This window comes from Motacilla alba, chromosome 1 (assembly GCF_015832195.1).
Source record: "Motacilla alba alba isolate MOTALB_02 chromosome 1, Motacilla_alba_V1.0_pri, whole genome shotgun sequence".
NCBI lineage: Eukaryota > Metazoa > Chordata > Aves > Passeriformes > Motacillidae > Motacilla > Motacilla alba.
This window is the reverse complement of record NC_052016.1, coordinates 26,208,586-26,236,228: the sequence shown is the minus strand read 5'-3', so window position 1 is coordinate 26,236,228 and position 27,643 is coordinate 26,208,586. Positions and strand designations below refer to the sequence as shown.

At 44.3% G+C, this 27,643-nt stretch overlaps 2 protein-coding genes across 5 annotated transcripts in view; both read right to left on the bottom strand.

Annotated features, from left to right (window-relative positions):
• Positions 1-5,663: 5,663 nt before the first annotated feature.
• On the bottom strand, positions 5,664-22,231 carry NFKBIZ (NFKB inhibitor zeta). Of its 3 annotated transcripts, XM_038135741.1 has the most exons (13): positions 22,034-22,231; positions 13,765-14,804; positions 13,198-13,337; positions 12,220-12,256; positions 12,021-12,124; positions 11,111-11,874; positions 10,575-10,680; positions 10,098-10,244; positions 9,527-9,590; positions 8,829-8,998; positions 8,068-8,178; positions 7,815-7,982; positions 5,664-7,188 (listed from the first exon to the last, which is right to left on the bottom strand). In XM_038135741.1, exons 2-13 carry the CDS (start codon positions 13,997-13,999, stop codon positions 7,135-7,137), a joined length of 2,100 nt encoding a protein of 699 aa, XP_037991669.1. In that variant the 5' UTR covers positions 14,000-14,804; positions 22,034-22,231; the 3' UTR covers positions 5,664-7,134. The 3 variants fall into 3 exon arrangements, with proteins under 3 accessions (XP_037991669.1, XP_037991678.1, XP_037991686.1); XM_038135750.1 differs by lacking the exon at positions 13,765-14,804 and having other exon boundaries at positions 22,034-22,167; XM_038135758.1 differs by lacking the exon at positions 22,034-22,231 and having other exon boundaries at positions 13,826-13,953.
• The window catches only part of NXPE3 (neurexophilin and PC-esterase domain family member 3), a 27,373-nt gene continuing 21,776 nt past the window's right edge, over positions 22,047-27,643 (bottom strand). The window contains exons 8-9 of one of the 2 annotated variants that reach the window (XR_005256807.1): positions 24,841-24,965; positions 22,047-22,153 (exon numbers count right to left, since the gene is read on the bottom strand). Coding sequence is in view for 1 of the 2 variants with exons in the window: in XM_038135833.1 (XP_037991761.1) it covers positions 24,893-24,965 (73 nt within the window). In the remaining variant the exon portion in view is untranslated. Of the gene's footprint in view, positions 22,154-24,462; positions 24,966-27,643 lie in introns of those variants that run through there. The other variant, XM_038135833.1, reaches the window with a different exon arrangement.

Here is a 27,643-nt window from a genome sequence, read left to right as displayed (position 1 = left end):
CCACAGCCAGACAGAAAGAAGTGCACACCCATCCCACTGCTCTCCACGTCCAAGCAAATCCTAGTCCTAAGCCCAGACTGCTCCACAGGGAGTGAGTGGCCTGCAACCGCACACCGGCAGCCAGGTTTGCTCCAGCGCTCCCTGCCATCGGTTATCCCTGGTCTCAGCCACAGCCACCGCAGCCCAGCCTGCTCTGCCAGCTGGGGACGCGAGGCATGGAAAGGAAGGGCTGCTGTGGAATCAAGAGATGCACCTTGAGACATGGATGCAGAGAGCGTGGGAAAAAGACTAACGACATTCATGTTCATCAGAAGACAGATAAAACCACTGCAATAATAAAATTTCATTATGACAGCTAAGGAAGAAGAAACAAAAATTCTTTGTTCACTGTGTCTATAATAAAGTACAAAGGTACCTGCCTTTGCACTACTGGTTGCACAGACAGGTTTCAGCTATGGGTGAGGACTAGAACTTGCTGGTGCATTGTATGTTGGTTTCCAGGTGGCAGATCAACCCTTTGCAGTGTTAACTAAACACTCTGTCACACAAGGGACATGCAAAAAACCTTTCCTGGAGTCCTTCTCCTTATGATAAAAGAGAGCAGAGATGGCAAGACTTACTATTTCACACAAATGTCAAGATTTATGGATTTATCAAGAAAGAGGGAGAACATTTAGGTCCCCACTGGGAGCCAAGGAATGTGCTTTGTCCTCATTAGGCATGGGAGAGTCTACATTGGCAGACATTCTCAGGACAGAAAACCATTAGAAACTCAACTTTTATTCTTCATAGTGCTTTGGTTTTCACTAGTGCATTCAATTTGCAAATTCAAGAGAATACCATGGGAAAAGTTTCTATTTTTAACAAAAGAGGGTAAAAACTTCTAAAGTAATGAATTACTCCTGGATAAAAAGATTCATCTTCTTGAAAGAGTTTTGCTGCCTTATGTACTCCCACACAATACATTTTACATACTTCCATTTTGCATGCATATATATACATACAATTCTCCTACAGAATACAAAAATAAATTGATCCATATTATAAACTTACTCTACATATGCATGTATTTTATTCACAGACATGTGTGAGAAAGTTTGAGAAAATGAATAATCATACCAGCCTGAGACTAGAGCCAGGGGCTAGAACAGAAGTGGATAAAGGCTGTGTAAAAATAAGTTTTTAAAAAAAGCAGTAAAGCATCCTGTCCTATCTGCTAATTTTTAAATACTTTCTTTTTCCCTCCCATGTTTATTTTTGTTAAGAGCGGTCCATCTATCCCAAGCACCAGAGCAGGCAACCCAATGGCATAGTTATTTCCTGATGAGTCATCCAGGGCCTGAGCTCAATCTCCTCACCTCTATCCCAGTAGGAAGACTTGTTTCATATAGCTCCGTCCGAGCATTCATGGTGATGTCTTAAGTGCCATTAAAACCCCAATCCACTAAGACAAATGCTTACTCCTCAGTTTGACTCATCTTCCCTTTTATTTTTTAAGAAATCCATTAATGACGAATGATGTTTCAAGACTAGCTTTTCAAAATGTCTTTATATGATTTTGCCTCGTATAAAAAAGGTTTCCCTAGTTTTGCCTCAAGTGTTCACAAAACGCAGTGAGTGTAGAGTCATGGGTCTAATGCAGAGTTCCCTGCCTTTGTAGCATACTCAACTTGCTCTGGTGCATTTTTTCCTAGTCTGGGTCTGCTTTTTCTCTTCCTGTTGCAGCAATCAGGGCTTAAAACTGCTAATTTTTTTCAGGTGAAAAAGCTCATTTTTGAGGCATTGTCCAAACAGCCTGGTAATCCTAGCAGTAAGAAAAAGCAGTATCACAGGCAGGGTCTCCAAACTGAGCATGCAAAACACATGAACTCAACATAAATGACCTACATATCATAAATATCCATAAATATGGATCATAAATATCCAATAGATCAGTCATTACTCATTGTGTTATTTGGCAAATTTAGAAACAGCTGGCATCTAGAAGGGTAATTGCAAGCCTGCACAGCTTTTGGATGGAGCTCCTGTGGTTCTTTGAATCTCTTCAGACAAGCTTCTTTCCTTCTCCCTGCTTCAGGTTTCTTATCTAGCCAATGGGGCTGGTGATTACTACTGGCTTTTGAAGCCACCTGGAAATCTACTGATGAATAATGATAAATGCACGCTACTATCTTGATGGTTTTTCTCAAACCGCTCCTAAAACACTTCCCCTCAAAATGAACATGGACTGTCACTGGTGACCCAGTTCTTACTCCTACACTGTACGTCCAACTGCAGCACAGTGCAAAGGACACTGTAAGCACCTCTCGGGATTTTTCATCATTGTGACCTCAAACTTCCAATTCTTCTTATAGAAATGCCAAATTTATTGGCATCACTTACTGGGATGTTTTTAGTGGAGTGAAAGTCCTTGGGCAAGGACCTGTGTTCTGCCTGTGGATAAACAAGATGTACATGCTCAGCTCTTCAGGGTGTATTGGCTAGCAATAAATAGCAGTGTCTATGAAGTCCCTGTCCTCTTTATGGCAAGCCTGGCTCTGAAGATTATGGGGCAGCTCTGGGCCTTCCCACAAAAGCCTCAAGATAGACTGAAGGCTGTCCTAAGGAGCCATGGACTGAAATGACCCAAGTTCTATCTCTCTCCCAGGTTGAGTCAATGCAAAGTACTCAGTACTACTGAAGAAATCTGTTATTTGGGGCCAATACACAGCATTTGACACCATGAGCCACCTTAGGAAAAGATGGTATCCACTGTGGTACCAACAGGTCACCTATGTGGCCCAGATCTTCTGAACAGAATTACAAGCTTTCATTAAGCACATGCAAAAGCATCTCTGCACTGCATCCACAAGACAGTTCACTCAGACTCTTCATCAGTCTGTCTTGCAGCCCAGACACATCTACAGAAGCAGTGTACAACTTCTTTCAATTGTCTGCTCCCCCTTCTAAATCTAAAGCACCACCTTAGTCATTTTCCCCTCAGGTCTTCTGACTAGCAAAGTGGAAAGGAAAATTTCACCAGAAACTAAGGGGGAAAATATGTGTGAAGTATAGGTTGGTTAATACAGCAATCACTTTCTCAAAACAGCCTAGATCACATTTTCAGAGCTAGGAGATAAAGAGGTAAAGATTATCAGGTAAAACAAAGATTTACTGAGACAGCCTCAACAACAAAAGCTGAAAACAGACACTAGGAAAACACCGCCCAAGATATTTTACTCTTCTCCAGCAAGACTGAGATAGCTACCTGGAGAAGAAACCAGTGTCTAAATTCCACTATTGTAAGAGAGACAACCTCAGGTGTAGCACTTCTGCACTAATGTGGTTCCCAATTTCATGACTGCTGCCTTGAGATTTTTTGCTATCAGGAAGCAAATCTAAAGAAATACTGCAAAGAACAGTCAGGAAATTTTGCCAGGAAAAGAACTGACCATATAGGCTCTGTGTACAGATGAGCATTTCCTCCCAAGCCATCAGTATCTCAGGCCAAGAATATCACCAAACACTCAGGAAAAGTAATAGATAACAGTAGAAAGATTTGAATGTGTTGAAAGACCAGGTCAATTTTTGGCAGGTACTTAATTGCAGGAACCTGTTCTTTGTGTGTTCACTGCACTTTAACCAGCCTCAGCTCTTCCCTTACACAGAAGGGCATATATATTTTTAAAAGAAAGGCAACCAGACAAGCAAATTGTCAGTTAAGATGAACAAGCAGTTCATGTCATATCCTCACAGTCAGTTCTACCACACCCAACCTCTCTAAGAACGTACTTCCTGGCTGTGTTTTTGTTTTCTGATAAAAATATAAAATGAGCAGTAAATGTGGGAAATGCACATTTTCCATCTCCAGAAGCAGAACACATTTCTTGTAAATCATGGATTGCCACCTTCCACAACTCCAACCAGATGAATAGCCCACAAAAATCAAAAAGCAGCCCTTTACTGAGGTTTGGCTTACTTAGACAAACAAATCAGAAACATCCTGGGAACAAAGCACCATGTATCATAATAATCTTACTTGGAACCAAGCCAGAGTCTCTCTTCTGTCTCTACTGCAACCAGTGAAATAAATGGTGACCCTACATCCACATCAATAAAAGCTATTCAACAGTTCCAAGAATCATAAGTTATCAGGGAAATCTTAGTAGCGTGTTAAATATTTAGTGTCACTTGGCCTTCAGTAAAAAGGAATTGCTTCGATTAGCTAGTTAAATTGGGTCAGAAATGTCAGACCTTCCTGAGATCATAGGAGAGAAAAATGAGTCAGAGCAGGGATGCTTTCTGGTGAAATTACCTACTGAACTCTCCAGACAATGAAATTACGCTCCAGGCAGATGAAGTAAGTTTCAAACACTAGAGCCTCCCCCGAGGAATCTTCTAACTTAGAGTGCCAGGAGTGCCCCTTCCAGAAGGGCACAAGTGCCACAGAAAGCACCACACTGCTTGCTAAATGCCTCTCACCTACTTTATGCTCAAGCACTGACTGAACATGTGCCAAACTTACAAGCCCAGGGTATTTAATCCCTATGTGAGATGACTCAGTCAATGCCACGCAGAAAGGAGTGCCAGGCAGTCAGATCAGGCTGATCTGAAGGGGCAGAATATGTCATCAGCAACTCTTTCTCCTGTGTAATCATCTCTTATAAAGAAAATGAAAATTAACTGGAACAGTACTATCAGGTTCCTTCCACAAATAGAAAATGTTATAGCCAAGGCAGGGTCACGTGCAGTGAGAGGAACAGATGACAGCAGCTTCAACACAATCTAGACACAATTAGCTGTTCACATAAAGAGGGGCCATTTCATCTTTGCATATCCCAATAAGAAATTCAATTCTGTTTCCTGTTGCCTGTTGTGTGCATGGTACCTTCATCAATAGCTTCCAGCTCTCATGCTGGAAGGAAGAGTGAGTTCATCCACACTCAGGTTCTCTGGCCTGTCTTGGCTCTGCAGGACTGTCCTTGTTTACTCTGCTGCTCCTTGCAAGGAGGCTCTTCCACACCTCTGGGTCTCTTCCAATTCCTACACTTTCACCCTCAGCACAAGCAGCAGTAAGGCAAGCTGGACAGCAGGTTCATACAGTTACATAGAAGCCCTCTTGGTTTTCTTCCTTTCCTACAGATCCCAATGCTGCATCCACTTTTCTCTCAACTACTGCCATCTCTCCAGCTCCATCCTCAGCTGAGACAACAGCTCTTCCCCCCTGAAGGGTCACTGCCAGCTCAGAACCACCTCATCACCCCATGTGAGGCAGACAGCCCACCCCCATGTGTATGGCCCTATTTCCTAACAAAGACTGTCACCTGTGCTAGGGTGACACTTGTGCCTAAGCTGCCAGAACTGAGGACCAAGGCAGGGAAGACATGGGGAGACCACAACATTGTCAGAACTGCTATCATTTTTTCCAGTATGCAGGGATAAGTGTTCAGGTTCCAACCTGGTGACTATTAATTTGATTTGGGGCACACCTACTCAGTTCACAGACAACACAAGCACACAGTGCATGACCCAGAACAACAGCATCAAACAAGAGAAAGAATAACCAACACGATGGTAAAAATTCATCTCATCTCAGCAAATGGCTTTTCAGCCTCATACTATTACCATGCTAAATCAGTTTTACCTCAAGCTTTTGACTATGTCATTATTTGTATCACACACAGTAACCACCAAAACTGAATGAGCATGTTTATTCAAACACAAGTTACACATAACCCTTCAAGAAATACATTGCAACTAAGCCTTTGCATATCAGATTTTTTCATTTAGCTTGTCTACAAGACATACTTTGCCAAAACAGCATAATCAGACTAATTAAATGGTTACAACAGAGAACTGCATGTGATGAAAAAAACAGTTTAAGAACAAAGACCATACAGAGAACATATTACTGGATTACAGCCCAGCATGGATCATTAAGAAAATGACAGGAGGAAGTTTTATCCAACAGAACACAAGTATACAGCATCATTAGTATACATTTTCCATTAATAATTATTAAAAAATAGAAAAACTGTTAACATCAAATATTACTTTGCTAGCCACTATACCTATAAGGTAAAACCATAAATGGACTAACTCTGCTTGGAAGGTGGAAAACTTTTAAGTCTCTAGAATTAACTAGAGCCCAATTCAGCAAGCTACTTGTGCATGTGCTTAAGCCCCATCAACACTAGTAAGGCTCACACATGTTGAAGTATTATAATTAACATTGTGAGATTTCAGCATGCATCAACAGTGAAGTGCAGGCCAAACACTTTCACTGAATCAGGATTAACAGTACATACTATAAAAATAATGATCCTCCTCTCTCAATCTATTGTTCTATCACAAGAAAAACCCCTACTGGGTACAAGAAAAACTGACACAGTCCCCTGAAGAAGCACAGCTTTTCATGTTTTATTACACAACTCCAAAAGTACGCACAAATCAGTGCCAGGGACAATCTATCTTAACTCTACTTTCCAGCCTCTGTCTTTCAGAGCAACAGAATTTACCCGATTTGCACGAGTATAGTATTGTAACTCTGCATGCAATTTGCAAGTTGAAGATCAAGGCACTTGTTTCTTCAGATCCTTCCCCAAGTGATCAATACATTCTTAGAACTATACAGCTGTACAATAATGTCAGTGACTATATACAATCCTGCACTAGATACTGGAACAAAGCCGCAAAGTTACATAAATAAATGTTAACTTCAAAAATATTTAATTTCTCTTGCATTTAAGTGTGACTAAAAACACAAAACAATCTCTGCAATTTTGACCTGTATCAGCCTTCTCTAAAATTAAAAAAAAATTCCCAAAGAATTGCCCTAGCCTAGAAGTCATCTGTATGGCTGTTTAAATAAAATCAGTCTTGCCACAGCTGTGAAATACAGAAAATACAGAGAGCCAGGAAAATGTTCCACATACTTGGGAATGAAGCATTCCCTTTTGGCTGGAGGAATTTGATTGCTGCGTTTGGGGCTTTTTCACTCTTACGTAACCCACTATATAATAGTGAACAAAATACTTTTGTTTCACAGAAACAACTAACATTTGCCCACACCAGGCAAATGCTCTATTTACAGATAGATTAGGACTGCCTGACTGACAGTGAGTGTAAGTTGCTGAACTCCAAGAAACATGGAGCCTAAAACGGCGACACTCTCTGCTGAATCGCCTTCCCTTTGAGGATACGTCTTATCTGGAGAAGAGAACAAGACAGAAACATCAGTATTCATCATCTTGAAGTGAGTCCTGAAAAAAAACCCATCCTAGATCCAGTTTTGCATTCATTTATTCAAGTCTACATCCAGAGTTCAGTTACACCAGAAATGATCCCACTTCACAGCATTTGAACCAACGAAAGGCAACAGTCAGCAACTCAGCTGTGCTTAAGGTACTACTCTTAGGTCAAGAGTCAGTTTTTTCATCAAGTAGGAAAAAGTGATTTTCTTCCTCTGTTACTCAGGCCTAAGAACTGTCATTACTAATTCTGACGAGCAATAAAAGCATGAACTCAGGCCATACTGAGATGAGCAAGAGAAGTAGTATTGCCTCCAGTATGTTGCAGGGTTACAGAAACAAAGCCTATCTTGACAGGTAAAAGCTTTTGAGATGGAAAAAATAACATGAAACCTAAAATTTCAGATCTGTATATTCTGCCTGATCTTGGTGTTGAAGCTGAAGATCTAAAGAATAAAATGGTATTTGCTAAATCTTTTCCTTGAAAGCTGCAACTCAAAACCCCCAAAGAAACTTCTGGAGTGGAACACAGCTTTTGTGTGGACAGGGCCAGATGGAAGGAGAGGGCTGTTATGAATTTTTTACCTGTTCCCCTACAAGGCCATCAGGAACCAGATGAACTGGCTGCTCATTCTCCAAGTTCCTGGCACTGGGATCGGCTCCCTTGCGCATGAGCAGGCGCACAGCATCCAGCTGGCTCACACGGTACTGCAGGCTGGCAGCCACGTGCAGGGCTGTGTTGCCATTGTAAGCCTGGGGACCACAAAGCAACTCCATGAAGGAAAAGTGGAGGCATGAGCCTCTCTTCCTCTATCTGTATTATGAAAAATCACCATACCTTTGCATTAACAAAAGAGAGGTAGTTGGGCAGCTCCAAAAAGAGACGAATGAGCTCCAGGTTTGCTTCTTCTGCTGCCAAATGTAAAGCGGAGCGACCACTTTTGCGATCCTATCAAAAAAAGGAACTGTTTAGTCTTCTCTGCAGGTGCTTCACCTATCCAGGGGCAACATGCAGACAAATAGTAAGAGGAAAGCAAAGTAACTGCAGAGTGTTGAGTGAACATACTTGCACTACAATTCATCAAAAGTGAATCTGAATACATATATTTTAATATCAACATCTAATGAACAATGGAACCTGATCTCATCTGCAGGCAAGCTTACATAATGTAATATTTGATATTTTGGCTAAGTAATGGTCTGGCACGGCACAGACCTGAACTGCAAGGGTAAGCAGTTTTTAATTAAAATTTGCAGAACAAGACAAGGTGTCATCAGCGCCCTCCTACTATGGGTACCTCAGAGTGCTCCAAACATATTCTTACTTTTACAACACTCACTCACTGCAGCCAGCATAGCATCATTCCTAGTCTAGAGATTAGACTGTCACCTCCCTCCTTCCCCAGGGTTCGTTTGCATTGATAATACCTTGCTCTGAATAAATGGAGCATTCTCATCCCATATGGGTAAATTAAGCTGTAGGGAAGCTTTCAAGTTAGTCTTCTTCCCTTGTAATAAATGCAGCGTGGGAGAAAGGGACATAGTCTGTTTCCACATTCTCTCTGGATCTGGTACTTCAGACTAAGGCATTTTACTTACTTTCGCTTCAACAGAGGCTCCCATTTGTATCAGGATCTTGATGGTTTCTACCAGGCTCTTGTTTCTCAGCAGAAGCTCCTGGACCTCAGGGGAGTGAGGTGGCTGACAGTTCTGCAGTTCATGCAGCACAGCATTATGGGCCAGAACTGCACAGTGCAATGCTGTCAAACCTGAACATCAAAAAAAACCCATAAAAATCATCACAATTGAACAAATGCAATACAGAAGGATTGACTGGCTGCTTGTTCCAGAGGTTGGATAAAGAAGCTTCTAACCCCATTAAGCCCAGGAATGGTTCCATATTTGTAGGTGACAGGGACTGAAAATATATTCAAATATATTTTTTTACAAACTGTATGTTAGAAAGAGCTGTTTTATGGAAAAGGGGTCCAAATAGAACAGCTTTCTACTGCCAGATTCTGGCTACTGTATCCACTGACATAACGCTGGCACTCCAATGTTTTAACAATGGCCAGTTACAACCTATGCTCTCCATACCAAACACAGGAATCACATGTAAGAGGAAAGAACTCCTGACAGACACAGAATAATCACACTTTCATCTGACAGATATGTCAACTGCACCTGTAAATTTCCATCTGAAAAGGAAATATTGCATTTTATTGCATTCCCATCAGTAGCTATAAAACACTGTACTATCCAGTAACTCTGTAAATTATAAACTCTTAACTACTCACCATCATAGTTTGTTGCCTCAAGGTCCACATACTGATTGCTTCCCATAGCTCCCTTTTGGATTGCCTACAAAAGTGGGAACAGGTACACATTTACATCTTATCCAAACCACATGCTGCTTCAAATTTGTTTATTGTCTTACTGCAACAACTGTAATAAAATTGCAGTAAGTAACAGCAACCCTGGAAGTGTTCAAGGCCAGGCTGAATGAGCCTCTGAGCAATCTGGTCTAGTGAAAGGTGTCACTGAGCACAGAGGGGGCATTAGAATTAGAAAATCTTTGAAGTCCTTTCCAACACAAACCATTCTGTGGTCTTGTGATTAAGAGGAGACTTACTGTTTTGGTTTGGTAAACTAGAGGATTCCCCCAAAATTACTCCAAATGATGAGAGCCTTAATGAGAAATTCAGTCCCACTTTAAGCTCTATGTGGACAGACTCACAAGGCTACCCAACAAGAAAGATAAAGGAAGGATTTTTTTGGTGTGGTGGTGTTTCCAGAGTTACCTAACACAGCTAATGCCAAGGGTAAGAGTCAATGGCCATGGCAGAGCTGTGCCTGCCTGGCTCTTACCTGGAGGACCTGGGCATGCCCCTTCTCAGCGCAGACATGCAGCGGCGTCCTACCCCAGCAGTCTGTGGTGTTCACTTGAGCCCCCAAGCTAACCAGGTCCTGCACAATGAGATGCTGATTGGCAGCCACAGCAACCTGGAAAGCACTCTGCAAACATCAAGAAGAAAATTTAAGCTATTAGTCATCTGATCTGTAACAGGAAAGAGCAACTAAAACAAATAAAAGCCCTAGCTACCTGGTATTATTTAAGCAGTGATTATGAATACTAGGAAGCCAGGACAAATGAAGCAGAGCACATAGTTTTATCAGCCCAAGGTGATCCCAAGAAGCATTAATAGCTCAAGGTTAATATTAGTATGCAGGCTAAATCTTGGGGTTAATATTAAATAAGCATTCACCACATCTTTCCCAGGGTTCAGACATGCAGAAGCACTCAGGTGCAAAAAGCAGGTGCAAAGATTTTTTTCAGAACCTCACCTGGCCATTGTGCTCTTTAATATCCAGCATGTGCAGGGCAGCCATCTTCCTTGCAAGAACATAGGAGAGTGCTCGACGGCCCTGGGCCACAGCAATGTGGAGGAAGCTGCAGGAAAGAGGGGCAAGAGAGTTACACCACCAGACACAAACCAGGGCTCAAGACAGCAGAGAACCAAATGTCTAGAAGAGATATTATGCTGCCAGCTTCAGATCTCCTCTGTGTAACTGAGACAGGAACATGGGTATTTTCTTACCAGGGCAATTTAAAGCATCTAAGTTAGAATGTTTTCCTCCCCTTATAACAAAGTCTAACAATAAGCACCTGAAATTAGAAAATACATATACTGAAGTGTGCTGGAGCTCTGCACTGCAGCCATCCGCAACACCGCACCTTTCCCTTGATCAGCCAAACCACTGCACTTGTGACACAAACATTGCTATTGAACTGCTTCACTATTACCCACAGTCTGCCAAAACCCAAACAGAAACACTCCCCAACCTCCCACAGAAGAAACACCAAGATAAACGGCACTCACGTGTCTCCATCGGCGTCTTTGGCAAGGAACTGGTCTTGAGAGATGTTAGCCAGTTTGTTCTCCTCCTGTTCCACTTGCCATTGAAAAAATGACTTGCCCAGCTGTGTTGTGCTTCTGGCAATGTTTTGGTCAGGCAGCGAGACATTCAGAGTAGCCAAAGAGATGCTGCGCTCCAGACTACCACAGACGTTGCTGGAGAGCAAGCTGAAGTTCGGTGCGTGAGGGGCAACCTCAGCCTGCGGGTGGGCACTGCTCAGCGGCTGGAGGGGACCGGAGATGCTGTCTGAGCCTTCCGAGTCATTCAAGAGGGAAGAGAAGCTCTGTGACGGGCAGTACGGCAGCTCATGGCTCTCAAAGGTGTTCTGCTGGTAGGCAGGAGACTGGTCACTGGCAACAAAAGACCTGTAGTCCAGGGAGGCATCTGAAGGATAACTCTGTGACAAATCTTGGTTCTGGGATGCAGGGAACTGGTAATGCTGTGGTGGATCAAGCAAATGCTGGCTGGTGTGGTCTTGGAATGCTTGGTACTTCTGGGACGGGGAGAAAGCCTGTGTTCCCGGGCTGTCCTGGTACTGCTCAGCAGGCGAGCCGTGGCTGGAGACTGAGTGCAACCAGCTCACCTGCACCGTGTTCAGGGAAATGGGGCTCGACTCGTTCTTGATGTTTATAATGTTCTGAAGCAGATCAGAACTGCTGTCGTGCTTTGGGTCACTTTTATGTGTCTCCTCCATGCTATCCATAGAAGTTGGTGTCTGGGGTGGGGTCTGACAGCAGGGGGAAAAAAAACAAAACAACAAAGGCAAATCAAAACAAGCCCCAGAAAGTTAGAGGTATAGCTGTATCTAGTAGTTTCTGATCATACAAAGCAAATTGAAAAATAAAGGCACGGAAAAAATTACTACAAGCTTACCAGGAGATGTGGGTGAACATTTGGTTGGCGTTTGAAAGAAGGTCCATCAGAAAGGAGCTCAGGAGCCTTTCTTTTGCCACTGTGGCCCAGTATGCTCTTCAGTTCTGATGAAAAGAAAATATATTTAGAATCCATTTAGAGGTGCTCTTACAATTGATTTAAAATTTTACTGCAGGGTATGTATTAAAAAGAGATCTACCTGTGTATGGTTCATAGTTCACCAATCCTCCTTGTGCCTGTTAAGAAAAATCCAATTTTTTCTGTTATTATAATGTTACCTCTGGGGGAAAATAAACAAAAACAAATAAACACAAAAAACACAATCCACCCCAAAAAAAACCCCAACAACAAGAGAGCAGCCATGACCTCCTTCTATAAACACAGAATATACCTTAGAATAATTCTAGTACGTGGTTGTCTAACCCTAACTTAATTGCTTTTAATTAAGGTTAGAAAATGGAAATAGTTTAATGAAACTTAAATAAAACCCACTGTTTTTCTTTAGGCTTTTCAAACCATTTGTTGTAATACCACAAAACTCCAGAAAATCAAGAGAAATACATTATTCCTTCCAGAGACCAGAGGATTTTTTTGAAACATTAGTAACTCAGCCAATTTTACACTTCTTAAATGCCGTGAACTTTCCTATGCAAAGAACTTCCTCTGAAAACACTTATCTAGGAAGCTTTCAAACACACACTCACAAAAAATAATCTAATCAAATCAAAAACACCCTTTAATCTTCTCAGAATTTCCTGTAATTTTTGTCCTTTCAGGCTGAAAGGGCCTATCTTTACACTGTGTGCTTTGCATAGAGAGGCGCAACAGCATGACAAACAAATCTGAGAAAAATCCCTAACCCTTCCAATGAATGATCTCATTCCAGCCAACACGGAATTTCTGTGGTTTCGCAACACAAATGTATCTTTATCCAGATTCCTTTTAGAAAATAAAGCTTATTAAGAACATTTTGAAATGCCTCCTTCTCTCATGACAAACCTTCTTTCTGATTTCTTCCCAGCTGCATTTTTCCATTATGTGTTGAAAAGGAAAAACACTGATTTCATCCACAGCAGATAAAGCAGAAGCTCATTTCTAGCATTACAGCAAAGTGCTTTATTGCCAGCTTCAATAACCATTAAAATCAAACCTGTCAGTGCAGAAAGCTGCCGGTTACCTTGCTTTCCTCGGTGGCGGGGCCCGAGGACATCTGCTTGCTGCTCCTGAAGTGCAGCAGGAGCTCCTTCACGGAGTTCTTCACACGGACCCCCTGGAAAGGTCCTCTGTGCTGCTTTCCCCCCCCCATGTGTTGTTCAACTGTGGAGACACGAAAACAAAACCCGAACTCGAGCCACCCATTTCATTCACGTTTAACAAATAAATATAGAAAAAAAAAAAAAAGAAAAAAAAAAAGAAAAAAAAGAAACAACAAAAAAAAAACCCTAAAAACTAAAAACTCTCGTGGAAAGGCACCTAAAGCCTGGTTTAGCAGAGATGAGCCAGAGAGCTGCTCCGCGTACCCCTTCGCCATGCCACGGGCGTGCGGCTCCTCCGCTGCCCGGGGACCGCCCTGCCGCTCCACGGATGGCAATACCACGGCACCGGGCACGAAGCGCTTCGGCCGCTTTCACACGCAGGAGGATCGGCGGTCGGCTTCGCCCCCGAGGGGACGGAGCGGGACCCGCGGCTCCGCGCTCTCCCCGCCACCCCCCGGGGCCGGGGCCGCCGCGGGGACCCGCCGTACCTTGCAGCGCGGGGCGGGGGCCGCCCCGGGGGTCCCTCCGGCCGCCGCCGCGGCTGCTCACCGAGAGGTCCGAGTCGGATCCCGGCGAGGCCGGGGCGGAGGAGTGAGCCGGCGAGCAGCTGCCCTCGCTGGAGTGGGGCGAGGCCCCGTAGAAGTAGGCGAGGTTGATGGGGCTGCTGAGGGCGCCGCCGTCACCGCCATCGGGCGCCACGTCCCGGCTGCTCTCCACGATCATGGCGGTGCGGCGCGGCGGGCGGCGGCGCGGGGCGGCGGGCGGCGGAGCGGGCGCGGGCACGGCCAGGGCTGGGCGGGCGGCGCGGCGGCTCTGGGGGCGCGGGGCCGCGGCCGCGCTTATACGGGGTCCGCCCCCCGCGGGAGGGGCCGCGCCGGGCGGGGCCGCGCTTCCCGTAAGGGCGGCGGGAGGAGCCTGGGCGTGAGGGCCGCTGCCTGTGCCCGGGAGATGCCGGGTGGGAGCCGTGCTCTGGGGTGCCACCTCACACCCGGTCGTCCAAGCTTGCCCCCGTGGGCTTCGCGGGATAACAGAATGTCCTGAGTTGGAAAGGCCCCATGAGGACTATCGAGTCCAACTCCTGGCCCTGCCCAGGACACCCCAAGGACTACACCTGAGCCTGAGACCATTGTCCAGATGCAACCTCGCTCACAACGTATGCAACCACTAATCACCACCCTCTTACAGAGCTGCAGAGGTGGGAATGAGCAGAATCTCCCTCGACATCCCCCTGCTTCTGATGCCACCTCATAGTCCCCATTGGCAGGCATCCCTCATACTTTGCCACAGTCCTGCCGGTCCTTGGCTCCAGGACACAGGCATGGAAGAAAAGAGACTTTTTGGTCATGTGCATCCCATGAGCAGCATCCAGCGGGAAGGGGAACGTGAGCAGTTACTCACAATTGAGATAGTCATCTGTGTTCCTCTTACCCGACGTGGAGTAGGTAGGGGCAGACAAGGAGTGATTTTGGTTGTAGCTTGCACCGTACTGCGTTGGCAAGAGCCTCTCGATCGAGGCCACCTCGACCTTCTTCTTGGGGAGAAGTGAGAAAGCAAATGATGCCAAAACCATAAGTGGGTGAAACCGTGTGATTACTGTTAACATCACTGAGTTATTACCAATGTTCACAGGAAGACTTCTCAGGTTTCTACTTTTGAAATATTTCTGCTTTCCCATTTCCACTGAAGTTACCATCTTCTGAAATACAAGTGAGCAATTTTGCCCACAAGATTGAATTTAGGATGTTTTTAAAACTGTGGCTGCTCCAATAAATATGTAGTAAAACAACATGATCTTACATGGTCTTTCTAAAGTATATTATGCAAACTGGAGGTCTATAAATTATATATTTTAATTGTATTGAATAGCATGGGTCAGGTGCAATATGAAATTATATTAATCAGCCCACAAGGAGGCAGGAGGGAATTGCTTTATATTATTCAAATAATAATATATTCTCCCACCATCAAGTGAACGAAGGGTTTTGCTGAAAACTGTCTAGGCAGGTTTCTACTCCAAAGACTGTTGTTTTACACCATAGATTGAACCTATGCAGCCAGAGTGAAATTTGCAAGTAGAACCCATAAAACAAAATCACCTGCCAAGTAGTGGCAGAAATACTCCAATAAAGGTAAAAATTCACTTGCTCCCCGAGCAGAAACTCACCCCCAAGCACACTTTCTCCCTCATTTAACAAAGCATTTTATGCAAGTGAGGATTTATTAAATGAGGCTGTGTGTTTTAAACAAGCAAAGAGATGATTCCCTCTTCTTCAAGCCTTAGACCTCAGTTGTGATACCTTAACCTTAGGCAGATGCTTTTCTCCTCATTGAAAAGCACTCAGTGATCAGAGATCCTGGAGCCCACGAATGCTCTTTGCACATTCAGTGGCCATCAGGAGGACCCACAACTCAGCTTTCCAAAGTGGATCCAACTGATGGACCTTTGTGTTCTCGTCCCTGCCAGGGGGCCCAGAAAGCCACTCATTTCAATCTCACAGGAGGATCTACAACTACTACAAAATGCATCTTGTCTTTCAACAAGTGGATGGTAATGCAAATCTGAGAAGTTGATAATCCAGAAAATTAGATTTGTCATCACAGTTGCCTGCCATTGCCTTTAAAATGTTGAGAGTAAAAGAGATTTCAAACCAAAAGTGGCTTTGTCTCATCGTAGTTGTTCTGTGTCGTAGAAGGTTCCTAAACCACATGCAGGCAGGGACAGGCAGCACCTTTATCCTTGCTATTCAATAACAATTTTGGGATGGATTTAATTGGAGATTAGTCTCTACCCATGAATGAAAACTCTTCTATAAAACAATTTAATGTCTTTGTGTTTGGTTTTTTCCGCAAAGAGGGCATGGAATTTCTTCTTCTATTCCAAACTCTCTACTCTCCTGAAGGTTGAATTGCTGACTTGCTCTCCTTTTGCCAAGCAAAATCCATTTCAGGCAACAATTTGATACTTCAGCTCATACTTGTTTCATCAGTGACATCTTATTTATCAGGTCTCCTGGCATAAATCTACTCTCAGTCAAAGCCTAGTTCCACCAAGCTCCGTAACAAAAGGCTCTTTCAAAAATATACACACACCCATTGGTTGCACAAGATGTGCTGGCTCACAGCAGCCTTGCGTTCTCAAAGTGCTTCTGTGAGAGTTACTGGTAAATTATTGCTACATCCACAAACTGTAATTATTAATGCTGCAGACCTTGAGCATTAATGGGTTTTGGCCCAAACACTACGTAACATCTGTGGTGACCAAAACCCTGTGAGGCATCTTCAACCAAAGTTCCTCTGGGGCAGGGTGGTGACCAAAGAAAAAAGCACTTGTCACCTCCTCTCCTTGGGAAGACATCCAGCTGGTTTCAGCCTTCTTTGACCGAGCTGTAATTCAGTGTAACCCACCAGCCTCAGAGCTGGAGAAGGCTGCGAGGTGAGCTCAAGGCAGCCACTTCGGCTCCCCGATGTGCTGTCTGCCCATGTTTTTATTGCACCACTTCCCTACTGGGATGTATCAATAATGCCAACTAGTGGCTGCTAGCAGCAGCATTTGTCCTGAAATCACTTTTCTATACACCTGCAAAAAGTGAGATAAGCCTGTCTTGGTATCTCAAATAACAACAAAAAGAAACAGAATGCACTTGTTTCTGAAAGCTCTGTTTCTTCCCTCTCTTCAGAGTACAGCCCAGTATTGTTGCATTAAAAGACTGCAATCAGTCTTGGTTTAGGTTAATCCAATATACTTGATTAATGAAATAACTTTTGAGAGTGTGACTTGTGCACACCCATGAGCTACTTCATGGGATCGGGAAAAACTTTTGTTAAAGACAAAACCAAAATCCAGTCGTTTTGAAGCTTGTGCTTGCAGGGTAGGGGTCTCATTACAGAGAGCAAAGCGGCTGAATACCAACACCTTAGACTTTAAGCACCTGCTAAACATCTAGGCTAACCAAGGTCATGTTTATCCCCTTTGCCTTCCTAATCAGGACAAGCACAGAGAAAAGATGCAGTGTGCCTGCACTGCTTGGTCCCTGGGGCACGTACTGGGGTGAACGCTATAGGGAATGTAGGCTTAAATAAATAAGTGAATGAATAAAGCAAGCCCAGTAAGTGGAGCTTTGTCTTCCCTGTAGAGCAGCACGTAGTCACTCTGCCAGGCACACTATATAACCTCCCTCTGTGAGTGAGAAATATGCCAGCTCTCAGAGCAGCCCATGGTTTGGCAGGTATGGGAGCAGAACAAATCTCTCCCCTCACTCTGTCTCCTAAGCAGCAGCATGGAATAAGGGACTGCCTCTAGGTGAAGTGTCAGAGCACAAACTACTAGAAACAAGAACTTGGTTTTGCAATGTGTTTCTGGAGCAGCTTGACCTTTGTGGTATTTCTTAAACTGGACATAAAAATGGTAGTTTACAATCCAGTTGCTTAATGCAAGTGAATATTTGCTGTGTTGATGTCAAATATGCCTTATTCTCCACTGGGTGTAATTGAGGCTCCTGCGGCACACTGTAAGCTGAGGTGTGCAAACACCACTGCTGCACCTCTGCATCCCAGCAGTGTTTCCAACAGCACACACGTCCAAACCATGCAGCACAACACTCACCTTGCTTCTAGACTGGCATTGAGAAAAACAGAGGTAAAATCTCAGGAACTATTCCACTCCTAGAGAACATTCAGGGTCTGTACCTGCATTTGCTTTAATGGTTCTGAAGAGCATTTGTCAGCAGGTTGGAAGTGGTCCATGACACAGTTTTACTCTAAAAGCTGGTACAGAGGAGTTAGTGTTTCTTCCCTCTTTGCTATACTTGTATTGCTACATTTTTCCTAGACTTTGGTCTCCAAGACTGACATTCTGGGATTAACCTGAACATCAAAAAGGGGGCATGTATAATTCTTCATATTAAAGAAAAACTTAGACTTCTTATTTAACATATTTCTTTTGGGCCTTACTCCTTTGATCCAGAGAATACCCTCAATTCTGCTTTTTTTCTCTCAAGCTGTCTGATATTAAAAAAGAAAAAGAAAAAGTAAATTAAAAAAAAAAAAAAGTGGGTTGCTCCTGAGTAGATCTTTCAACACTGTGTATATAAAACAGCTGAAATCAGTACAGAAGAAAAGAAACCCTAAACCCAGCAAGTGTTGCAAAGCTGGCAGAGAGGACCTGAGTTCTGTGAAAGCAGTTTCCTTGTATATATACCTCATGTCTGGGGACATTCCTCCCAACATACTCACTGCCCTGGTTAGTCATGTTTTCTCAGCAGCTTACCTAGTTCATTAGTACCTTGCAGCAGGGAAGAAATACACACACCACTGATGTCACAGCGTGTAAAGAAGTAGCAGGAGGCCATTTCCCCATAGCAAAGGGCAATGTCATATGTCACCTCCTAAAGGACACTGTGTACATAGATGTGGTAGAGAATGCATGTTCTTGCCTCAAAGTACATGGCTTGTTGTAGTATTCCAGTTTAGAAAGGGAGTTGGCACAGTTTCTCAGTGCTGTTAGGGAGATTCAGTGTAGGTTTGGAGGGGTCAACATCAGTTTTCCTTGTTGCTCATGCTGAAGACATTTTTCTTCCTAACCCAGGTGAGCAACCTGGGCCAAAACCTGACATTCGTAGCTCAGGTTTTGGTGTCATGCTCTGCTGTCAGATGCAGGAGCATGTGTTGCCAGCACAGTAGATGAGCTCAGTTCTGGTGTACTTTGATTTCAATGTTCCTGCCTTCCACAAACAAGGACCACTTCAACCACCTGTAAAACCAAACCACTTTCTAACAGGGACTGCAGACCTGTCTTGATGCACATTGCCATGCAACACTTCAGCACAGGAATGGGAGGAAAAAATCTCAAAGTGAGATTTGAACCTAAAAAGTCATGATTTTTTGAACTGTTCTCTACCCAGACACTTGCATTCCTAGACTCAGTTTGTGTGTAGAGCAGGTAACCTATCCAAGATTAAGGTTGCCATACATCCAGGTTTCTCAAACATGCATTTTTCCACTCAAAAACATTGTATAGGCAGATTTTGAAAACTTGTGCTCTTCTTGGACATGGCAAACCAGTCACGTCTACCAGACAGTAGGTCTAACAGCTGACCAATCCAGAAACCCCAGGCACAATGTCAGTATTTATACAGCCCACCCGTGCAGCACTTGCGTGGCAGGATCAACACCTGCAGGAAGCCTCAGCACTGATTTGCACAATCCTACACATCCTGTGTGCATACCATCAGCTCAAGGGTGCAGATTAACAAGCTGGAAAGTCCAGGCAGAAGCAGGAGAATCAGTAAAAAGCACTTGTAGCTCATTGACACTGTAGAGTTCATTGAAGGGAATGCCCTCATCTAATGTCTTGAGCTTATTTCACTGTGTTTTCCAGCTGATAGAGTTTAAATGCCTTCACTTCAGATATCCATTCACTAGAGAAATCCCAGCTTTCAAAATACATGTCTGTCTGACCATTGGGAAAGTCCTGAAACTCAGCTACAGAGCTGTCCTCCATTAGTCAGACAAAAATTCAATAAACAGGAAATTTTCTCATTGAAAAAAGCACCTAAATCAAGGCAGACAAATAAAATTTTGTTATAGTTGGGAAAATGTTAAGTTGCTTCCAAACAGCAACACAAAAATTCTCCTGATGCTTAGGATGAACTGCATCTACTAAGGCAGGTTTTATCATCAGTTAAATGTGTGCTGGAACAGCTGGGACAATACCTCTCCACCTATGGGTCAGAATTTGGTGTCACACAAATCTCAGTCACAGATGTCTGTGTAAAAGATACAAATATTACAGAAAGCATCAAAATACTGTTCTTTCTATTGACTTCACAGCCACCTGCTACAGGTTTTGAAAGAAATCCATGACAGTAATGACAACTTCACAGTAATATGTAAATCGTGCACGAGTTAGCATAAAACATCAAGAAAGTTGGAAATATACTCTTTGATTTGGTGGGGCACTGTGCAGAGCTCTGTTCCCAGGCACTGGCTCCCTCCTCCAGTTCCCAGCTGGGAAAAGACACCTTCCAAAGCCAGACACATCCTGTCTGACAGGACGCTGCTCTCCACAGAAGCCAGCCCATGGATGTTGAAGTTTCCTTTTAATTTCCTGCCAATTTTTAAAGAAGAAAGCAAAAGTAAAGGCAGCTCTTGTTTCTGCCTTGCACGTTTCGTCTCAGGAGCTTGCGACTGGGAACACATAAAGTCACACAGGGGTATCTTAGCAGCACCATCAAGACTGAGTTTTGCTGCTCTTGAAAGTCCAGGTGAGAAGCAAAGCCAGGTCAGACCACTGGGGCTGCAGCAGGAAGCAAAGGGTTGGGATTGTTCCTGCCACCCTGCTGCTCTGAGCAGCCCAGGGATGGGAAAGGAAGCTCCCCAGTGCCCAGGACTGCTGCTGCAGACCTGTTTCCAGCAACTGATGAAAATAATGATGACGATGATGATATCCCAACCACAACCTCCAGGGTGGCAGGCTGCAAGGCTGCCCCAAGCAGCCCAGGGCTTGGCTGGTGCTTGGCCCCCCCGTGACAGAGGGCATTTACTCCCCGCACACACCCTGCTCCCACCCACTGCCACCAAATGCAACAGGAAATAGAAGTCTAACGAGCAAAAATAAAAAATCACTTGCTGGAGTGTGATCACCAAGCTGATACTGGAGTTCTGTTTGGAGCAGAAATATGGCCCCTAGGTGTCATTTGTCCCTGACTGCTGGTCACCCAGTCTGGCTGAGGGAGAGCCCAGGGTGTCTCCCTTTCCCTGCCCTCTGGGTGTCTGTGTGCCTCCAGCAAACTTCCACGTCTCAGCTGAAATCACCTGGCTTCCATCTGAAGTGTGTGCAAGCTACCCACCCCCAGTACACGCACATCTCCAATGTCATCATGGCACACACGTGCCCCCAAACGTTTGGGGTCTGAAAACCAGAGCCCATTATATCCTCTGCAAGACTCTTCCTGCTGAGCTGCCCTCCTTGCCTACTAGAGATGGGCACGGTTAATGAACCCGGGTGCTGCATAATCAGCCTCATGTGGTAAGCCAGGGAAACCCTCACCAGGTGATGAAAAGAAGTTTATGGTTTGGTTTAATAAACCCCTTAGCATAACAAAATTTAAAGTGAATTTTAAGCTCATTAAACTTAATTCTTTTCATTCCCACCGATTTTTTTTAATTACAGGAAAGTAGGCATAGATCCCTATTTTTATATGCTTCCCTGTGTTGTCTCACATTGCACCATGACTGTGTACTCCTGTCCTGTTGAAGCTGGCAGGCTCATATGCTGATGGTGTTCTGATATTCCAAAATTACTGATGAGCTGCCAGCAAAGAATTGTAATCAAGATTATACAAAACACCTTTTTTCACTAAAAATGTTTCTTCCATTCAGTACTCTCAGTTAGCTTTCCATCCATCCATCCATCCATCCTCTGGAAAGCTATTACACCCTCCCCTAAAAATGCAGATTGTTTCAGAGAGAGTCACCCAGAACAGCTGGGTGACTATTTAGGAGTATTTTGCCACCAGATTCACCAAGGGTTTTCAAAAATCACACCATTCTTTGTGGTTTCTTTGCTTTTGGCTGTTACCCATTACCTTCCCAAAAGCCAACCATTCTTCCATACTCAACCCCAAAACACACAGATTATTACAGCACAAGCCACTTGCGAGGCTATTACAAATTTTAAAAAAACTTATTAGAAGCCAATATTGTTTCAATCAATTAGGTTTTCTAAGCAATAAACCAAATAAAATTATACCAGCATACCTTCATGTTGGAGGAGTGAAGTTAGGAATAGTTCTATGGAAAACAAGCCAGTTCTTTCCACCCCATTGGCAACTGATCATTCCTTGTGGCCATGCCTTTGTGAATGACTGCGAAGTTCCTCTGAGGTTTAAAGGTGTGAAACAGAGAAGCAGTGGTAAGGAAATTTTTCTTCCCCTCCCTCACAAAAGTCCTGCTTACTTTGGCTTTCTGTTCACAAAAAAAAAAAAAAAAAAAGAAAAAAGAAAAAAAAAAACCCTACCCCAAAACCTAAACAACACCCCACAAGTTTCTTTCAGCTCCTGGCTGAGTACCCACAGGGCACTTTAGTGCAGTGGCTCACACACCACTTATCTTTTGGCTCTGGTTAACAGGAAATGGGGATGTTGTGACATGTGAGAGGAAGCAGGGTGGAGGAGGACAGTGGCCGTGAGCATGGCTCCCTGGACTTTTTCTGCATGGTGGAATTTCCCAGGTGGGGTAAGCCCTGGTTGAGGACATTCCCCTGTCAAAGAGGCTGGCAGGAAATCCCAGGCTGGTGTAACACTGCCAGAAAAAGATCTAGAAAACACTGATATGAGATAAGCATAATGAAAAAGTGCTGTGCAACAATGGGGTGAAGAGAAACCTGCAGGTACAACCCAGTGGGGTTTCCTGCCTGCCAGGGTCAGGTTCTCCTTGCCCACCTCCTGCCTGCAGTGCTGCCTGTGTGGCCACAGGCATTGATCGATCCTTTTCTGTCTTGGCACTACTTGGGTAAACTGGATAAGCAGGTGCCTGCATAGCATTCACATAGGAAGCAAGAGAGATCCAGTGTCCCACAGGAAAAAAAAACAAAAAAAACTCCAGCCTTTGGGAGGTGGTGCAGGACAAACACCGCTCCTTAGCAATTGGCTGGCTTTAAGCAGGACTTTGCCCTCAGAAAGGCTGGAATGAGTTTCACAGGGTGTCAGTGTGAAAGCTCCATACAGCCAGGAACCTGGTTAAAATGGGAAGGGGGATATGTCTAAAAAAAAACAGAAAGGAAAAACATTAGTCTCATTTTTCACAGGTGTATCAGATGTGAAATAGTCACCTGCTCCAGTAGATAAAAACAACCTTCAGTATAAAAAAGGTATCCTAGATTTTCCTAAAATGTGAGTAGATCCATCTTTATAATAATCCCTTTTCTTTTCTTCTTTCAGCAGTGGCATGGGCCAGGACTCATCATGCATATCAAACATGGTGAGCAAGGACAGGACACCCAAATCTTTTCAGAGCAAACACCTGTCACTTTCAGTGCCTTGTGTTGCCCCTTCCCAAATGCAGCTAACTGATACAATTTCCAGCAGCTGGCACCAACAAGGCAAAAGCACTGAACCACTGGTCCCCCTGCCTGTTATGTGCCCAGTGCCTCCTACACTGGAACATAGATGTTAAAAACAAACAGAACATCTTTAGACTTTATCCTCACCACTGCCCTGCCCCAGCAAGCTGCAGGAGGGAGGTAGGAGAGAACATCTCCGTCCCAAAGGTGATACATTCAAAACCTTCCCCCTGCAGGCAGGAAACGGTGCGTGGGCTCCATCTTCCTGTTCGCAGATGTATTCTATCACTGGAACATGTTCAACTGATAATCTCAATGGGCTCGATACTTCTCTTTGAAACCAGGATGGTTTGTTCCAGCTGGGGCTGGTATTTGTTTGCTCATTGAAGGCCTGTGGTGCCCTCAGTCTTGTCTAACACGTGTCAAGGCAGGGCCTCATCCGGACCCTTGTTCTGCTCTCTCCTGCAGTGGCTGTGAAGCAAAACCTGCTGCCTTTGGGGACTTGAGGGGCTTCTGAGTGCCTTCACAAGGTATCAAGATCTCTCTTTGCAAAGAGGGGAGGCTGCAGCCCCAAAGAGGCACAGATGGCCCAATACCACAGGCAGTAGGAGCAGCACCTAGAGCACCACTCAGCTCATCCATTCTCCCAGGTGTCACTGCCTTTGGAGTTAGGGCAGCTCAGGTGCTTTGAATCCAAAAATCACAGGGGACATTTTTTATGTGATGAAGGTCAGGCCCCTCCTGGGCACCACTCACCTGTGCAAAGAGGTGAGTACCTGCAGCAAAGAAAAGGAAAATCCAAGTCTGACAAGAAAAGAAAGACAGGAAGAGTAAAAATGCCATGGCTGATGTGTGGCAGGGCAGGATGAGAAGTCATATCTCCAGCCACAAATGAAAATATCTACTTGTAACAATGTTTGTTGTGCACAAGAACACGGGCAACAGGACATCAGGAGGAAATGTGTTAACATAGGGAACCTATATTTCAACCAGCAGATATGAAACTTCTGGGATTGGAAGATACACATATATTGAACACATTTTGCAACAATGTAAAGTAATTATAATATCATCTTGTTACTGGAGCACCTGATCTTTTTAATTGGATTTTTAAGATAGGATATTTTTTCAGTAAAGTAACTTTATTTTTCTGATTTTACTTATCAAAGCAAAGGCAAAAGCAAGGCCCAGCAAAAGCAAAAAATAATAATAATACACAGGGGAAAATACACAAATGTGGAGCAGAAAGATATGAAACCATTAGAAGGAAGAAACAGCTAGAGACAGAAATAGCTGCCTTGCCAAGAGCAGCGACAATTCCCTGAGAGAAGCTGACTCAGAAAAGAGGGCAGGCAGGACTGGAAAGCATGACTCACCCAGCTCAGGGAAAACCAAAGGGTAGGAAGGAGTGGAAAGAACTGACTGCAGGATGGCAAGAGGGGAAAAACCCTGTAATTTGTCATGGTCCTTTCACTGCAGGTACTCTTTGTGCCATTCCTCTCACCTGCTGCACTTCCACAGGCATGTCCCACCTGGAAGCTCTTCCGTGAGGTCCTTCAGAGTGAGCTGCCACCCCACAGCACAGGAATAGTCCTTGTCATATAAATACTCCTGGTCATTGCACGCAGCCTGCAGCAGAGATTTAGGGAGAAAAGGGACAGTCTTGTACCAAACTGAACCAAAAAACAACAGGTGCCTCCAGAAGGCCCAAGTGCAAGGGGGGAAAAGCACTTGTCCATTTTCAGAACAGACCAGGGAAGGAGAGAGTAAAAATTGGAGGGGAGGGGACAAAATGTTTAATGGATGGCTGACCTAGAGAACACTGACTGCCACATCATGGCTTGCTCTCAGACCACAGACACTGCCTAATTTTCTATGTTGCAGGAAGAACTAACTTGAGATATACTATTCTAGCCTGGTAAAGTTTACTCCTCTCGATCCTTTTCTGGCTTAGGATAAAAAAATCAGATTTAAAAGAACATTTTGGGTGAAAAAAAATCCTCTGAAGCATACTCTTCAATCTAAGAGTTATCAAATCTATGTCATCAATTGATTTCACTCACAAACCTCAAGTCAAAGAGCCTCAGTGGTATTTGTGACATTTGTTTTCAAAACACAAACTATGCAGGAGTTAGAAAACAAACCACCACCAAGACAAATATGTTGTGGCTTAAGTTTTTCATTTGAGAGTCATCCCAGACTCTTTTTCAGTGCCTCAAAGCCCTCTTCTGGCCACATTCATTAAGGGATTAATCTATTAAGCCCAAGCTGAGAGTTGGGATGTGAGGGAGGGCACATTGCACTTTCACTTAGCTTTAGTGACTTGCTCACTACACAAGTGGGGCTCACAGAAAGTAACTCACACACACAATTTTCTAGCATTCCCCCACAAAATCCCTCTTTCCCCTTCCAAGCAGAGAAGCTCCTGTACAATTCACCATGACAGACTTGCAGAGCAGACCAGCTTGCATCACCCCAGAAGGTTACTGAATATGCCCACAAGAGGCTAGTAACACCAACAGTGAAGGAGGACACAGTATTTAGGACAGGATTTTAGAATCACTGCCCAGATACAAGCTAGGCTCCCTTACATGAGAGTTCAGATCTAGGTGACAAGCACTGTGATGAATTAACAATTCAGGAAGACTCAAAGATCCAGATTCAAGGACATAAAACATTTCCCTCATTTCAAATACGTTGATCTTGCACCGTAAATAGAACCATTAATATTAGAAATTACCTTATACACTGCTAACTGGGGATGCAGGGCTAAACCATGGAATGAACACAAGAAGCCCCGTTCCAACCAGATCAGAAACTATGAGTTTTAGCTTTTTGCCAGCCCTGGTGAGCCTCCTGTCTCTGTGTCTGATGGATGAGGCTCAAGCCCCTGCCCTTGCCAAGCAATCTATTGCATCTCAGGCAAGTTTCATGCCTCCTCTGAGTCACCACAGCCTCTGAGGAGCACTTGGCACATGGTGAAAACCTGCCTGTGCACTCCTCCTTAGCTTGATTACAAATGCTTTGGGTTTCTTTTAAAAAGTTCCCCACTATGATATCTGTCACATCTACAGTCATGTGAGAACACAATACACATGGCTTCAAACCAACAGCAAGCAGAGTTTGGAACTGTACCTAACATGATTGCTGTGTCATTGCTGTCAGGAGGACATAGAGGAAGAGGTGGGTGAGCAGCCTAGGTGGGAAGAACTGTTCCTTTTTTATAACCTGTGGAGCAATACATCTATGTGCATTCTCAGAGGATTGAGTCTGTCCCACACAATTGGTATTGCCTTTGGAAATCAATCCCCAAGTGACCAAATCCCTGACCTTCTTCCTCTCCTTGGTGTCACAGAGCAAGACCTTTTTGTGTTGTTTTTCCTTAACTACGTCCTACTTTTTTGCTTCCCCTCTCTGTCCTACTCATCACTCTCACTTCCCCTCTGAAGAAGCCTGGGGCCTGACCTAACACCACACTGAAAAGCAGCTCATACTTTGCAGCCACTGTCATTCATTTTTGGCTGTGCGAAGGCTGATGTAGGTTGGACATGGTGGTAGCACACTTCAATACAGTTTCCAGAGCTAAATGCTGGGAAGAAGCTGCTTTGCCTTTGCCCTGTCCCCTCAGGGCTGTTGGAACTGGCCAGAGAAGGCTGGGCCATGGCCCCAGCTCAGTGCTCAGGTGGAATGTGTGAGCAGCACCCAGATCACACCTCTGGCCCTTGCCCTACCCTGCCCCCTTCAGCAGTCAGCACGGAATGAGAGGGAAACAGAAAAACGGAACAAATACTTGGCAATACTGCCTCAGCACTCTCTCCTAGCTATCAGGACTTTGTCATTCAGGGATTTTTGCCTGGTCAAACAGGATATTTTTGGCTATCTATGTCAGGAATCAGCACAAAGGGCATTGTGCCCTGCTTGCTCCTTTCCCAGATGCAAACCTTAGCTGCAAGCTAACTCCAAGGCAAGCCAGTGGACATCCCCAAATCCTCCACCTTTGGGCCATCCCAGAGACTCACCAGTCTGTGCCAGGCAGCCACTCTCTCCCTCTCCCATGACCCTGCACACACAGCTCTTGGGCTCACAGGGCAGTGGACACACAGCTGCCACTGTAGGATGCCCTACAGCCCTTGAACACTCTGACTGGCTCACAGGACACATCTCTCCTCATTTTTTCTTCCATTATTTAAGTAAAAACTTAAGATAGAGAAGCAATGACCATGCTTCATCTGTCTTCACCCTTTTTTTTTAAATGAAGTTGTTTAAGGATGTCCAGTGCGTCAGTCAGGCTGCAGAAACCCTCAAAG